The 15,420-nt window shown below is 50.8% G+C and overlaps 1 protein-coding gene across 1 annotated transcript; it reads right to left on the reverse strand.

The window, feature by feature from the left end:
• Positions 1–1,130: 1,130 nt before the first annotated feature.
• CCNO (cyclin O) lies at positions 1,131–14,301 on the reverse strand. The gene is made up of 7 exons (XM_029053377.2): positions 14,253–14,301; positions 13,446–13,502; positions 11,435–11,446; positions 7,430–7,626; positions 7,000–7,344; positions 4,149–4,334; positions 1,131–2,603 (listed from the first exon to the last, which is right to left on the reverse strand). The coding sequence occupies exons 1-7, from the start codon at positions 14,299–14,301 to the stop codon at positions 2,124–2,126; spliced, it is 1,326 nt and encodes a 441-aa protein (XP_028909210.1). The 3' UTR covers positions 1,131–2,123.
• Positions 14,302–15,420: the final 1,119 nt, after the last annotated feature.

The raw sequence follows: 15,420 nt of genomic DNA on the forward strand, positions 1-15,420 counted from the left end.
TGCCTCGAGACGGCTGGTTTGCAAGATGGTCCAGGCGAATCGGTAACGACTACCCTCCACTCTGCAAATCGCAGGGGGAGGAAACGATTGCGGCTCACGTAAAACCGCCCGTGGTGTGCAAAAAGGTGTGATCCTTGCCAATTAATCGCGCTTAATTTGCCCAGCGCTGTACCGAATGCTGGAGCCTCCCCATCCCTACTTAGGTACTCACCCGGCTACTTATTGTACATCGCCTCGACTCTATTTATCGCCATCGTTCTCGTCTGCCCGTCTCCCCCCATTAGACCGTAAGCCCGTCAAACGGCAGGGACCGTCTCTCTCTGTTGCCGACTTGTTCATCCCAAGCGCTTAGTACAGTGCTCTGCACCTAGTAAGCGCTCAACAAATACTATTGAATGAATGAATGAATACTTATGCACCTATCTAACGGCCTTTCCCACCTCCCACCTTTAACTTTAGTGTCCGTCTCCCCTGCTACTTTGTAAGCTCCCCGAGGGCAGGGACGGTCTCTACTAATCCCGGCTCGGCCATTTGTCAGCTGTGTGACTTTGGGCAAGTCACTTAACTTCTCGGTGCCTCGGTTTACCTCATCTGTAAAATGGGGATTAAGACTGTGAGCCTCTCGTGGGACAACCTGATTCCCTTGTGTCTACCCCAGCGCTTAGAACAGTGCTCGGCACATAGTAAGCGCTTAACAAATACCAACATCATTATTATTATTATTACTAACCCTATCGTGTTCTCCCAAGCGCTAGGTACAGCGCTCCGCAAAGAGCCGGCGCTCAAAACGTACAATCGATCGACGGATGGATTTCTGCCGCCGAGGCCTCGCAGGCGTCCCGGGATAAAAGAACCCGCTCTGGAGGGGTCTTCCCTACTCCGACCAAGTCTGGGAGTCAGGGGTCCTGGGTTCTAATCCCGACTCCTCCGCTTGTCTGCTGTGTGACCTGGGGCAACTCACTTCACTTCTCTGAGCCTCCGTTCCCTCTTCTGGAAAATGAGGATTAAGAGAGTGGGAGCCCCACGTGGGACAGGGACTGTGTCCAACCCCATTTGCTTGCATCTGTCCCCGCGCTTAATACGGTGACTGGCACATAGTGAGCATTTAAAAATTATCATTATTCTTATAATAAACACACACGGACACATACAGACATACAGACCCACACACTCCTGCCGCTCTCTGATACAAAACCCACAAATCAAGGGGCACCGTCGGCCGCCCGGGTTGTGGCAGGGGATCTGCTGGAAGGTGGTGGGAGGGGGGAAGGGTCGAGTCCCAGCGCTTAATACGGTGACTGGCACATAGTGAGCATTTAAAAATTATCATTATTCTTATAATAAACACACACGGACTCATACAGACATACAGACCCACACACTCCTGCCGCTCTCTGATACAAAACCCACAAATCAAGGGGCACCGTCGGCCGCCCGGGTTGTGGCAGGGGATCTGCTGGAAGGTGGTGGGAGGGGGAAGGGTCGAGTCCCAGCGCTTAATACGGTGACTGGCACATAGTGAGCATTTAAAAATTATCATTATTCTTATAATAAACACACACGGACACATACAGACATACAGACCCACACACTCCTGCCGCTCTCTGATACAAAACCCACAAATCAAGGGGCACCGTCGGCCGCCCGGGTTGTGGCAGGGGATCTGCTGGAAGGTGGTGGGAGGGGGGAAGGGTCGAGTCCCAGCGCTTAATACGGTGACTGGCACATAGTGAGCATTTAAAAATTATCATTATTCTTATAATAAACACACACGGACACATACAGACATACAGACCCACACACTCCTGCCGCTCTCTGATACAAAACCCACAAATCAAGGGGCACCGTCGGCCGCCCGGGTTGTGGCAGGGGATCTGCTGGAAGGTGGCGGGAGGGGGGAAGGGTCGAGTCCCAGCGCTTAATACGGTGACTGGCACATAGTAAGGATTTAAAAATTATCATTATTCTTATAATAAACACACACGGACACATACAGACATACAGACCCACACACTCCTGCCGCTCTCTGATACAAAACCCACAAATCAAGGGGCACCGTCGGCCGCCCGGGTTGTGGCAGGGGATCTGCTGGAAGGTGGCGGGAGGGGGGGGAGGGTCGAGGTCTAACCGTCCGGCCTCGGGCCTGTTGGGGAGAGGGGAGGGGACAAGACGCGGGCCAAGGTGTCTCCGTTCAAAGAGACGAGTAACCGCAGCCGGTCCAGACAGTCCCGCAGCGCGGCCTCCGGGTGGTCAGTCCCTTCGAGGTCCAGCGGCGTCCGGTGGCCTAGGATGTGGTCGGCCAGGCCCAGGCAGCAGGCGGCCAGGAGGGAGGGGGCGAACCGGTTGAAGGCGTAGTCGGCCAGGCTGAGCTGGGCCAGGGCCCGGGCCAGGCCCCGGGCGGCCACCGCCTCGTCGGGGTCCCCCTGGCTCGACGCCAGCCGCGCCTGGGTGAAATGGTCCAGGAAGAAGCCGATGGTGGGCGCCCCGAGCCGGAACTGCAGTCTGTGCAGGACGATGCATTCCAGGTTGCAGAGCTGCTGGCGGGAAAAGGCGCCGCAGCAGAGCGTCAGGAGCTGCTTCACTCGAGGCGGGTGCACCTCCACCTGCAACACACCCACGCAAGCCATCAGCGGCGGCGGCGGCGGCGGCGTGGTTTATGTGTTATGGGATTTGTTAAGCGCTTACTACGTGCCAAGCGCCGGGGTGGAGACACGGTCGTCGGGTTGTCCCACAGTCTTAAGCTCCGTTGCCCAGATGAGGTCGCCGAAGGCCCAGAGAAGCAAAGCGGCCTGCCCGAGGTCACCCGGCAGACAGGGGGCTGAGCCGGGAGGGGAACCCGTGACCTTCTGACCCCCCCCTCCCCCGGGCCCCTGCTCCAGCCACCAGGAAGGACCGGACTTCTCATCCCGGCTCCGCCGCTTCTCTGCTGGGTGACCTGGAGCGAGCTGCTTCATTTAGCCGGGCCTCAGTGATCTCATCTGGAAAAGGGGCATGAAGACGGTGAGCCCAGGTGGGACAGGGATTGTGCGCAACCTGATTAGCTTGAAGCTACCCCACCCAGACTGTTTCCGTCCTGGTACCTACCCCAGTGCTTGGGACGGTCCCCGGCACGTAGTAAGCCCTTAACATCCATAAAAAGATAATACTCATTCCTTCGGTCGTGGTTTCTGAGCCCTTACGGTGTGCAGATGAGGATGATCGTATTCGTTAAGCGCTTAACCGTGTGCCGGGCACCGTACTAAGCGCCAGGGTCGATACAGGCAATTCGGTTTGGACACAGTCCCGGTCCCATGTGGGGCTCTCAGTCTCCATCCCCATTTTACAGGCAAGGTAACTGAGGCCCAAAGAAGTAAAGTGACTTGCCCAAGGTCACCCAGCAGACAAGTGGCCAAGCCGGGATTAGAACCCATGACCTTCTGACTCCCAGGCCCGGGCTCTAGCCACTACGCCATGCTGATTCTACAGTGCTGCGGAACACTGTACTAAGCGCTTGGGAGAGTACAATATAACAACACACTGAAACATTCCCTCCCCTCACGAGTCCGCGGTCTAAAAAATACCTGTGCTCTTTGTTGGGCGCTTAATATGTGCCAATTCAATGACGGTCCCTGTTCCATCTGTGCTTGCCGTCTAAAGGAGGGGCGGGGGGGAGGGAGGTCAAGTGCTTTTCAGAGGAGGAAACTGAGGCCGAGAGGATATGCGGCTTGCCCAAGGTCTCACACACACACACCCAGGTAAGTGCACCAGGTCGCAAGGTCTCCCCAGTTGGCCAATAAATCCGGGAAGACTTTGGGGTGTTCCTGAGGGGAAGGATCCGGGCAACGCTCGCCAGTCCAGGTTGGACTTGGGAGTACCCTGTATCCAGAGAAGCAGCATGGCCTAGGGGATAGAGCCCGGGCTTGGGAGTCAGAAGGACCTGGGTTCTAATCCCGGCTCCGTCACTCGTCTGCTGTGTGTGACGTGGGGCAAGTCCCTTCACTTCTCTGTGTCTCATTTCCTTCCTCTGTAAATTGGGAATGAAGACTGTGAGCCCCTCATGGGACAGGGACTGTGTCCAACCCGATTATCTACCCCAGCGTTTAGAACAGTGCCTGGCACATAGTAAGCGCTTAAATATCATTCTCAATATTATTATTATTGATTATTACCTGCTTGCAAGCGATGAGCAGCGCGGTGACCCCGAGAAGCTGGAAGCAGTCTGCAGCCACGGGGGTGGTGGCCAGGAAACGGTCCAAAGTGTTGACCGCCAGGCACAGCGATTCAAAGGAGAGGCCCAACTGGCGATGGACGGGGATCAGCCAGCTGACCAGTTGACAGCGGGACTCGGCCGTCACCTGCGGGGAAGGAAGGCAGGACCTTGGGCAAGTCACTTCGCTTCTCTGGGCCTCAGTTCCCTCATCTGTCAAATGGGGATGGAGACTGTGAGCTCCACGTGGGAGGAGAAGCAGCGTGGCTCAGTGGAAAGGACACGGGCTTTGGAGTCAGGGCTCATGAGTTCGAATCCCAGCTCTGCCACTTGTTGGCTGTGTGACTGTGGGCAAGTCACTTAACTTCTCTGTGCCTCAGTTCCCTCATCTGTAAAATGGGGATTAAGACTGTGAGCCCCACGTGGGACAACCTGATTCCCCTATGTCTACCCCAGCGCTTAGAACAGTGCTCGGCACATAGTAAGCGCTTAACAAATACCAACATTATTACAGGGACTCTGTCCAACCTCATTTGCTTGTATCCGTCACTCCTCCGGTGCTTAGTACAGTGCCTGGCACCTAGTAAGCGCTTAACAGCAGAATTAACAGTGAAGGAGGCGAAGCCGGCCATGCGGTCACAGCTTCTTCCGTCAACGCGAGCCCAGCCTGCACAACGGGATTCATGTCTGCCTCCCCCTCTACCCTGGAAGCTTCTTGGGGGTGGGGAAATGTGTCGGTTTGTTGTTCTGTTGTCCTCTCCCGAGCGTTTAGTACAGGGCTCTGCACACGGTAAGCGCTCAATAACTACAATTGACTGTATGATGGGATGAGGCTTAACTACTCTGTGCCTCAGTTACCTCATCTGCCAAATGGGAACTAAGACTCTGAGCCCCACGTGGGAGAACCTGATCACCTTGTAGCTAACCCAGTATTTAGAACAGTGCTTGGCACATAGCACTTAAATACCATCATTTTCATTATTATTAAGCGACTTGCCCAAAGTCACAGAGCTGACAAGTGGCGGAGCCAGGATTAGATCCCAAAACCTCTGACTCCCAAAGTCAGGCTCTATCCACTAGGCCATGCTCCTTCTCTGGCTGCAATGGAAAGGGAATAAAGAGGGAGAGGAAGAGAAGACGAATCCCCAGGGCTGGCCCGGGAGCGAGAGGTAATTGCAGGAGGAGAGTGGACCGTGTGAAGGAGGAGGAGAACGAAGATGAGGAGGAGGAGAAGAAGAAAAAGGAGGAGGAGGAGGAGGAGGAGAAAAAGAGGAGGAGGAGAAAAAAAGAGGAGGAGGAGGAGAAGAAGAAAAAGAGGAGGAGGAGAAAAAATAGGAGGAGAAGAAGAAAAGAGGAGGAGGAGGAGGAGAAGAAAAATTCATTCATTCATTCAATAGTATTTATTGAGCGCTTACTATGTGCAGAGCACTGTACTAAGCGCTTGGGATGAACAAGTCGGCAACAGATAGAGACAGTCCCTGCCGTTTGACGGGCTTACAGTCTAATCGGGGGAGACGGACAGACAAGAACAATGGCACTAAACAGCGTCAAGGGGAAGAACATCTCGTAAAAAAGAGGAGGAGGAGAAGAAAAAGAGGAGGAGGAGGAGAAGAAAAAGAGGAGGAGGAGGAGAAAAGGAGAAGGAGGAGGAGGAGGAGGAGAAGAAAAGGAGGAGGAGGAGGAGGAGAAAAAGAGGAGGAGGAGCAGGAGGAGAAAAAAAAAGAGGAGAAGGACAGAGGGGGACACGTAGAGGAAAAGAGGGGTAGGGATTGTCTCTGTTGCCGAATTGTAATAATAATAATGAATGGCATTTGTTAAGCGCTTACTATTTGCAAAGCACTGTTCTAAGCGTTGGGGAGGATACAAGGCGATCCGGTTGTCCCACGTGGGGCTCACCGTCTTCCTCCCCATCTGACAGTTGAGGGAAGAGGCCCAGAGAAATGAAGGGAGTCTCCCAAAGCCACACAGCTGACAAGCGGCAGAGCCGGGATTGGAAGCGACGACCTCATGGGGTTGTAGTTCCCAAGCGCTTAGTAGAGTGCTCTGAACAGAGGAAGCGCTCAACCAGACGGAAGGGATGAAGAGGTCATAGGTTCGACTCCCGGCTCTGCCACTTGTCACCTGGGTGACTGGGCAAGTCACTTCCCTTCTCTGTGCCTCAGGGACCTCATCTGTAAAATGGGGATTAACTGTGAGCCTCACGTGGGACGACCTGATGACCCTGTATCTATCCCAGCGCTTAGAACAGCGCTCTGCACAGAGTAAGCGCTTAACAAATACCCACATTATTATTAAGTCACTTCTCTGGGCCTCAGGGACCTCATCTGTCAAATGGGGGTGAAGCCCGTGAGCCTCACGTGGGATGACCTGATGACCCTGGATCTCCCCCAGCGCTTAGAACAGCGCTCTGCACAGAGTAAGCGCTTAACAAATACCCACATTATTATTAAGTCTCTTCACTTCTCTGGGCCTCAGTTCCCTCATCTGTCAAATGGGGGTGAAGCCCGTGAGCCTCACGTGGGATGGCCTGATGACCCTGTATCTCCCCCAGCGCTTAGAACAGCGCTCTGCACAGAGTAAGCGCTTAACACATCCCCACATTATTATTAAGTCTCTTCACTTCTCTGGGCCTCAGGGACCTCATCTGTCAAATGGGGGTGAAGCCCGTGAGCCTCACGTGGGACGACCTGATGCCCCTGGATCTCCCCCAGCGCTTAGAACAGCGCTCTGCACAGAGTAAGCGCTTAACACATCCCCACATTATTATTCCGAGTGGAGGAAGAGGGGGTGAGGAGGGGGGTGTCCTGCCTCACTTGCGGCTGCTGGTCGAGGGCCCCCCGCGGATGGAAGCGGCTCTCCAGCCCCTTGCCAAAGACGTAGCAGCTGTGGCCGTAGTCCCGGAACGTCTGCAGGTCCAGCTGCGCGGCGCTGCCCGGGGCTCCCGCCCCGTCCGGGAAGGCGGTGGGCATCCGCGGGGACCGGCGCAGCAGCACAGCACAGCGTCCCGCGCAGCAGCACAGCGCCTCGCGCAGCAGCACAGCGCCTCGCGCAACAGCACAGCGCCCCGCGCAACAGCGCCCCGCGCAGCAGCACAGCGCCTCGCGCAGCAGCACAGCGTCTCGCGCAACAGCACAGCGCCTCGCGCAGCAGCACAGCGTCTCGCGCAACAGCACAGCGTCTCGCGCAACAGCGCCCCGCGCAACAGCGCCCCGCGCAGCAGCGCCTCGCGCAGCAGCGCCTCGCGCAGCAGCGCAGCGCCCCGCGCAACAGCACCGCGCCTCCGGCCGCAGCAGCACAGCGCCCCCAGCTGCTAGAGCCGCAGCTGCAGCAGCAGACGGCGCCGGCCACCTTGGCGCAGGCGCAGACGGGCGCTATGTAGGGGCGCTGGCCCCGCCCCTCTCCGGCCCCGCCCCTCTCCCCGCCCCCTGGGCGCTGATTGGCTGAGCCGCAAGCGGCGCCCGACCCGCGCTTTCCCGCGCCAGGAGCGCGCGCGCGCCGCCCCGTCCCCCGCCACCGGGGCGTCGGGTGGTTGCCCGGGCAACCGCGGCCCTGCGCGGCCTCTGAGTCGACGCCCCGCCATCGCTCCCGCCCCACCAGCTCCTCACTCTTAGTTATAACAACAGCAATAATAATAACAACAATAATAACAATAACAACAATGAGACCAATAATAGCCACAATGATAACAATAATAATAATAATAATAAGCATAACGTTCGCATTTGCCAAACACTGCTCTAAGCGCTGGGGTAGATAGAGGGTCATGAGGTGGTCCCAGGGGAGCCTCGCTGTCTTCACCCCCATTTTACAGCTGAGGGAAATGAGGCCCCGAGAATCATCATCATCATACTACTAATAATAATGTGGGCATTTGTTAAGCGCTTACTCTGTGCAGAGCACTGTTCTGAGCGCTGGGGGAGATCCAGGGTCATCAGGTGGTCCCCCATGGGGCTCACAGGCTTAATCCACATTTTATTAATAATAATAATAATGATAATGTTGGTATTTGTTAAGCGCTCACTATGTGCAGAGCACCGTTCTAAGCGCTGGGATAATACAGGGTAATCAGGTGGTCCCACGTGAGGCTCACAGTCTTAATCCCCATTTTACAGTTGAGGGAACTGAGGCCCAGGGAAGTGAAGTGACTTGCCCGCAGTCACACAGCTGACAAGGGGCGGAGTCGGGATTCGAACCCATGACCTCTGGCTCCCAAGCCCGTGCTCTTAAAGTTGGCATTTCTTAAGCACTTACTATGTTGCAAGAACCGCTCTAAGCGCTGGGATAGATATAAGGTTATCATGGGGTCCCATGGGAGGTCCACAGTCTTAGTCCCCATTTTACAGAGGAGGGAACTGAGGCACAGAGAATAATGATAATAATGATGATGATGGTATTTGTTAAGCGTTTACTATGTGCCAAGCTCTATTCTAAACGCTGGGGTAGATACAGGGGAGTGAGGTTATCCCACGTGGGGTTCACAGTCTTCATCCCCATTTTACAGATGAGGGAACTGAGGCACCGAGAATAATAACAGTAATAATAACATCGGTATTTGTTAAACACTTACTCTGTGCCAAGCACTGTTCTAAGCGCTGGGGTAGATATAAGGTTATCAGGTTGTCCCTCGTGGGGCTCAGTCTTCACCCATTTTGCAGATGAGTTCACTGAGGCCCAGAGAAGTAAAGTGATTTGTCCAAAGTCACACAGCTGACAAGTAGCAATAATAATAATAATAATGTTGGTATTTGTTAAGCGCTCACTATGTGCCGAGCATCGTTCTAAGCGCTGGGGTAGACACAAGGGAATCAGGTTGTCCCACGTGGGGCTCACAGTCTTAATCCCCATTTTACAGATGAGGTCACTGAGGCCCAGAGAAGTTAAGTGACTTGCCCACAGTCACACAGCTGACCCGGAGTTGGAATTCGAACCCATGACCTCTGACTCCAAAGCCCGGGCTCTTTCCACTAAACCACACTGCTTCTTTAGACGGTGAGCCCCTTGTTGGGCAGGGCTTGTCTCTATCTATGGCCGAATTGTACTTTCCAAACGTTTAGTACAGCGTTCTGCACAGTTTATGGTCAATAAATACGATTGGATGCATGAATGAATGAAATCCACCAAACAATCACTCTTTCCCCCCCCTTCAAAGCCCTAGTGAAGGCTCACCTCCTCCAGGAGGCCTTCCCAGACTGAGCCTCCCCTTTCCTCTGCTCCTCTTCCCCTCCCCATCGCCCCGACTCCCTCCCTCTGCTCTTCCCCCTTCCCCCCAAAAGCACTTGTGTAGATTTGTACGTATTATTTATTCTATTTATTATATTCATGCCCATTTACTTGTTTTGATGCGTATATATCTATAATTCTATTTCTCTTGATGCTATTGATGACTATTTACTTGTTTGGCTGCCTAGAGAGAAGCAGCGTGGCTCAGTGGAAAGAGCCCGGGCTTGGGAGTCAGAGGTCGTGGGTTCCAATCCCGGCTCTGCCAATTGTCAGCTAGGTGACTTTGGGCCAGTCCCTTCACTTCTCTGGGCCTCAGTTCCTTCCTCTGGAAAATGGGGATGAAAACTGTGAGCCCCCTGTGGGACAACCTGCTCTACCCCAGCGTTTAGAAAAGTGCTTGGCACACAGTAAGCGCTTAACAAATACCATAATCCCGACTCTGCCCCTTATCAGCTGTGCGACTTTGGGCAGGTCACTTAACTTCTCCGTGCCTCAGTTACCTCATCTGTAAAATGGGGACAAAGACTGTGAGTCCCACGTGGGACAACCTGATTACCCTGTATCTACCCAGCGCTTAGAACAGTGCTTGGCACATAGTAAGCGCTTAACAAATACCAAATTATTATTAGTATCATTATTATTACAAGCTAATCTCGGCTGCTGTGTGACCTTGGGCAAGTTACTTCACTTCTCTGGGCCTCAGTTACCTCATCTGGAAAATGGGAGAACTGAAACCCATCAGCTCTACCCCCTTCCCCTCCCCACAGCACTTGTGCATATTTCCACATATTATTTATTATTCTATTTGATTAATGATGTGTAAATATCTACGATTTTATTTATCTTGATGGTATTGATGCCTGACTACTTGTTTTGCTGCCTGTCTCCCCCTTTTAGACTGCGAGCCTGTTGTTGAGCAGGGATGGTCTCTATCTGTTGCAGAATTGCAAATTTCAAGCGTTTAGTACAGTGCTCTGCACACAGTAAGCGCTCAATAAATACGATTGAATGAATGAAAGACAGGGATTGTATCCAACACAACTTACTTATGATAATAATGATAATAGTGGCATTTGTTAAGCACTTACTCAGTGCCATGCACTGTACTAAGCGCTGGGGTGGAATCCAGCAAATAGGACCTATTGTCTTGTATTTTTCCAATCAGTTATATTTATTGAGCGCTTACTATAATAATAATAATGTTGGTATTTGTTAAGCGCTTACCGTGTGTCAAGCACTGTTCTAAGCGCTGGGGTAGACACAGGGGAATCAGGTCCCACATGGGGCTCACGGTCTTAATCCCCATTTTACAGATGAGGTAACTGAGGCACCGAGAAGTTAAGTGACTCGCCCAAAGTCACACAATTGACAAGTGGCCGAGCCGGGATTTGAACCCATGACCTCTGACTCCAAAGCCCGTGCTCTTTCCACTGAGCCACGCTGCTTCTCTATGTGCAGAGCACTTTACAAAGCGCTTGGGAGACTCCAATACAACAGAATTAGCAGACATGTTCCCTGCCTATAATGAGCTTCCATTCTTGAGGGTGAGATACACATTAATATGAATAATTAATTACACTAATTATTAATTAGTCAATTAGACTGTAAGCCCGTCAATGGGCAGGGATCGTCTCTGTTGCCGAATTGTCCATTCCAAACGCTTAGTACAGTGCTCTGCACATAGTAAGCACTCAATAAATAGTAATGAATAAGTAATTTAAAATTTAAATTTAAAATATATAATTTAAAGCTACGGAAGTAAGTGCTGTGGGGTTGGGGGTGGGTAAATTATCAAGTGTCCAACGCTCACCATGGTTAATAAAAACCCCCACCAAACCAAAAAAAAAACAATAAAACAACTTCTCGCCCATATTTAGAGCAAAGCTGGCCCCGCTGAAAAATGAACAAAAGGTTGAGGCCGAGGGCACAATCTGCGGGCTGCTGCTCAGATGTCAAATCACCGCGTGTAGGTCCAAATGAAACAGCTGTTCAGTGGGATCTGATCATACGGCTCTTGGCCTTTCTCACCCGCCCTAATACCTGCGAAGAACAAGAGAACTCAGCACGGAACCCGGGGATTTACAGCGATATAACGGTGCGATCAAATATACAGAATATTTATTGCAAATGGATGGAGAAATGGATCAGTTTGCCTCTCCAGCATTTTATGTGTGGTGTATGCAGAGCTCCTCTGTGTCAAGCACGGTTCTGAGCACTGGAGTAGATGCCTTGGGCCACGTGGGGCTCACAGTCGAAGTAGGAGGGAGACCAGTTATCGAATCCCCATTTTATAGTTGAGAACACTGAGGCCCAGAGAAGTGAATTGTCCTGCCCAAGGTCACACAGCAGGCAAGTGGCAGATCGGCATTAGGACCCAGGTCCTTTGGCTCCCAGGCCCGTACTTTTTCCAGTAGGCTACGCTGCCCTACCGGATAATCAGATTGATTGGATGATAGGGTAAACAGCGTGGTCTAGTGGAAAGAGCCTGGGGGGTCAGAGGACCTGGATTTTAATTCTGCCTCCCCTGCTTGTCTGCTTTGTGACTCTGGGCAAGTGCAACTTTTCTGCGCTACCTCATCTGTGAGCCGTCTGAGGGACAGGGACTGCGTCCAACCTGATTAACTTGCATCTACCCCAGAGCTTAGTACAGTGCCTGGCACATACTTAGCACTTAATAAAACAAACTCCATATAAAAGGAGCTTACTAGGTGCCAAGTATTTTAGCAAGTGCTGGGGTGGACAAAAGATAATCAGGCCAGATGGACTCTCTTCCACCTAAGGCCTTGCCTAAAACCTTACTTCCCTCTCTTAGGCGTTGCTTAAGCACTTAGGTCTATAACCCTTATGCACTTTGATTTTCAACCCACCCCACAGCACTTATATATCCGACTTGTTCATCCCAAGCGCTTAGTACAGTGCTCTGCACATAGTTAGCGCTCAATAAATACTATTGAATGAATGAATGAATTATATATCCTTATCCGCCTGTAATTCGTTTTAACGTCTGTGTTCCCCCTCTAGTCTTTAAGCTCTTTATTGGAAGGAATCGTGTCCACCTTACTCTATTTGTCTGTTTGATATGGTATTTGTTAAGGGCTTACTCTGCGTCAAGCACCATTCTAAGGGTTGGCGTAGAAACAAAATAATCGGGTCAGATTTAGTGCCTGTTCTACAAAGTGTTCAAAGCCTAAATAGGAGGGAGAACAGGTGGCGGAAACACCATTTAACGGTGGAGGAAACCGAGAAACAGAAAACTTAAATGACTCGCCCATGTCACACAGCAAAGTGGAGGAGCCGTGATTAGAACCCAGGTCCTTCGACTTCCTGGCCCGTGCTCTTTACATTAGGCTACGCTGCTTCTCTCATTAGATGGAATATAATAATAATAACGGTATTCGGCAGACACTTACTAGATGCCAAGCACTGTTCTAAGCATTGGGGTAGATACAAGGTAGTCAGGTGGTCCCACATGGGGCTCAGTCTTCAGCCCCATTTTACAGATGAGGGAACTGAGGCCCTGAGAAGTGAAGTGACGTGCCCAAGGTCTCACAGCAGACACGTGGCGGAGCCGGGATTAGAACCCACGTCCTCTGACTCCCACAGCCGGGTTCTTTCCACTAAAGCATGCAGAAATTAGTTATTTTACTTATGGAACTAAAGAGAAAATACATTTGAATGGCTTGCAGTTATAGGCTTTTCCATCCATCCATACACAATTTGGAGGTTGGAACATGAATTTAAATTTAAATTTAAACAACCTTCCAAACATGAATTTACATTAGTGGGCAACCTTCCGAGGCCTTAAATTCAGGTGTTTCTCGAGATTTTACCTGAATTTCTCACATTCTTTTCATCTGCACATTTACTAAGCACGCTTCACCGTGCTGAGCCTTTCAGCCACGGCAAGGAAAGAGAGAGGTTGTACGAAATGCTTTTATTTGAAGCCAACTAATTGTATTTTTACAGACCTCAAATAAAACAAGAGCCAGAGGACAGACCAACTTCCTGGAAAAAATCAGTCTTCCTTGCCGAATCTCACCCAGCTCCAGGTCTGATTCTGGGCCCAGGACTTTCAACTCCTTTGAAGCAAACAGGTCTGGGATCAGAAAACAAGTTACCCCACTCTGAGGGGAAAAAAAATCGCCGAGTATATTGGAATTTGGTTTTGTTCCTTCTCTAAAAATCAAGGTGGCTTCACATTTGTCCATTTGTCAACATCGCTTTGGTGCCTTAAATGTATTGGCCTGATCCCCTTTTTACTCCTCAGGGTAGAAAGACCTGCAGTGCAGAGCAGAAGAGTAAATAAAGCCAAGCATGTCGTTTATTCAGCACATTAGAGCTGATGGTGAAAGGTAAACAAGCTACAGAAAATCCCTGCAAGATTAAGAATGTAGGGTACCCGTCCTTCAAGCAAGTGTGGTGTCTACATTTTTTAACAAATGTTTGCTTTCACCTTCAGTTTTCACACTGCACTTTTCAATAAAATGCTACTGCTTTCCACTCTTTATTAAGTGCACTGTGAATAAGAAGGGGTTGAGTTTTCCTTCACAGAACTATCTTCTGCTTGGATCTTCCTCCGTATGGCCTAGTGGCAAGAGCCCGGGCTTGGGAGTCAGAGGACGTGGGTTCTAATTCCGGCTCTGCCACTTGTCTGCTGTGTGATCTTGGGCAAGTCACTTAATGTCTCTGTGCCTCAGTTACCTCATCTGTAAAATGGGGATGAAGACTGTGAGCCCCACGTGGGACAGGCTGATTCCCTTGTATCCCCCCCAGCGTTTAGAACAGTGCATGGCACATAGTAAGTGCTTCACAATATACCATAATTATTATTATGTCCCAAATTTACTTTTTTGAGGAAAGGGGAGATTGTGGAGGTTGTAGAAAATAACTTCCATCTGGTTCCCCGATTATTACTTTTAATAACAATGATTGTGGTACTTTTAAAATGGTATTTAAGCACTTACTATGTGCCTGGCACTGTACTAAGCACTGGAGAAGATACGAGCTAATCCGGTTGGACATAGTGCCTGTCCCGCCTGAGACTCACAGCACCAATCCCCATTCTGCAGATGAGGGAACCGAGGCCCAGAGAAGGGAAGTGACTTGCCCAAGGTCACACCGCAAACAAGCGGATGAGCCGGGATTAGAATCCAGATCCTTCTGACCTCCGGGCGCGTGCTCTACCCACGAGGCCACGGTGCTTCTCGTTATTTGTTAGGTATTTACAACTTGCCAAAAACCATACTAAGTGATGGGGCAGATAAAAGAAAACTGACTCCAATTTCAAAATTAGGTATAGCATAGGCCTTGGAAGGAAAGGTAATTGTTATTCATTCATTAAATAGTATTTATTGAGCGCTTACTATACCCAGAGCACTGTACCAAGCTCTGGGAATGTACAATTCGGCAACAGATAGAGACAATCCCTGCCCAATGATGGGATCACAGTCTAATCGGGGGACAAAAACAAGACAACATAATCACGATAAAGCCCACAGCCCCTCTGGCACCCCTGCTCCCCCCTTTCCCTCTGGTTCCTCCCCCTCTCCCGTCCCATCCCCTCAACCCTGCATTCGTCCGCTCAACTGTATATATCTTCATTATCCTACTCATTTTGTTAATGAGATGTACATCACCTTGATTCTATTTATCTGCTATTGTTTTAATGAGATGTTCTTCCCCTCGATTCTATTTATTGCCATTGTTCTTGTCTGTCCGTCTCCCCCGATTAAACTGTAAGCCCGTCAAAGGGCAAGGACTGTCTCTGTTACCCATTTGTCCATTCCAAGCGCTTAGTACAGTGCTCTGCACATAGTAAGCGCTCAATAAATATTATTGAATGAATGAATGAAATCGGATTTTGATATAGGAGACGGTTCTACTGAATACAATACGTTGAGTGACCAGAGTAATTCAGTGTCTTCATTCTCAGTCCCTCTAGACTGTAAACTCATTGTGGGCAAACAATGGGTCTGTTATATTGTTGTAGAAGCAGCGTATCTTAGTGGAAAGAG

The sequence above is a fragment of the Ornithorhynchus anatinus genome, chromosome 1 (genome assembly GCF_004115215.2).
Source record: "Ornithorhynchus anatinus isolate Pmale09 chromosome 1, mOrnAna1.pri.v4, whole genome shotgun sequence".
Taxonomy (NCBI): Eukaryota; Metazoa; Chordata; class Mammalia; order Monotremata; family Ornithorhynchidae; genus Ornithorhynchus; species Ornithorhynchus anatinus.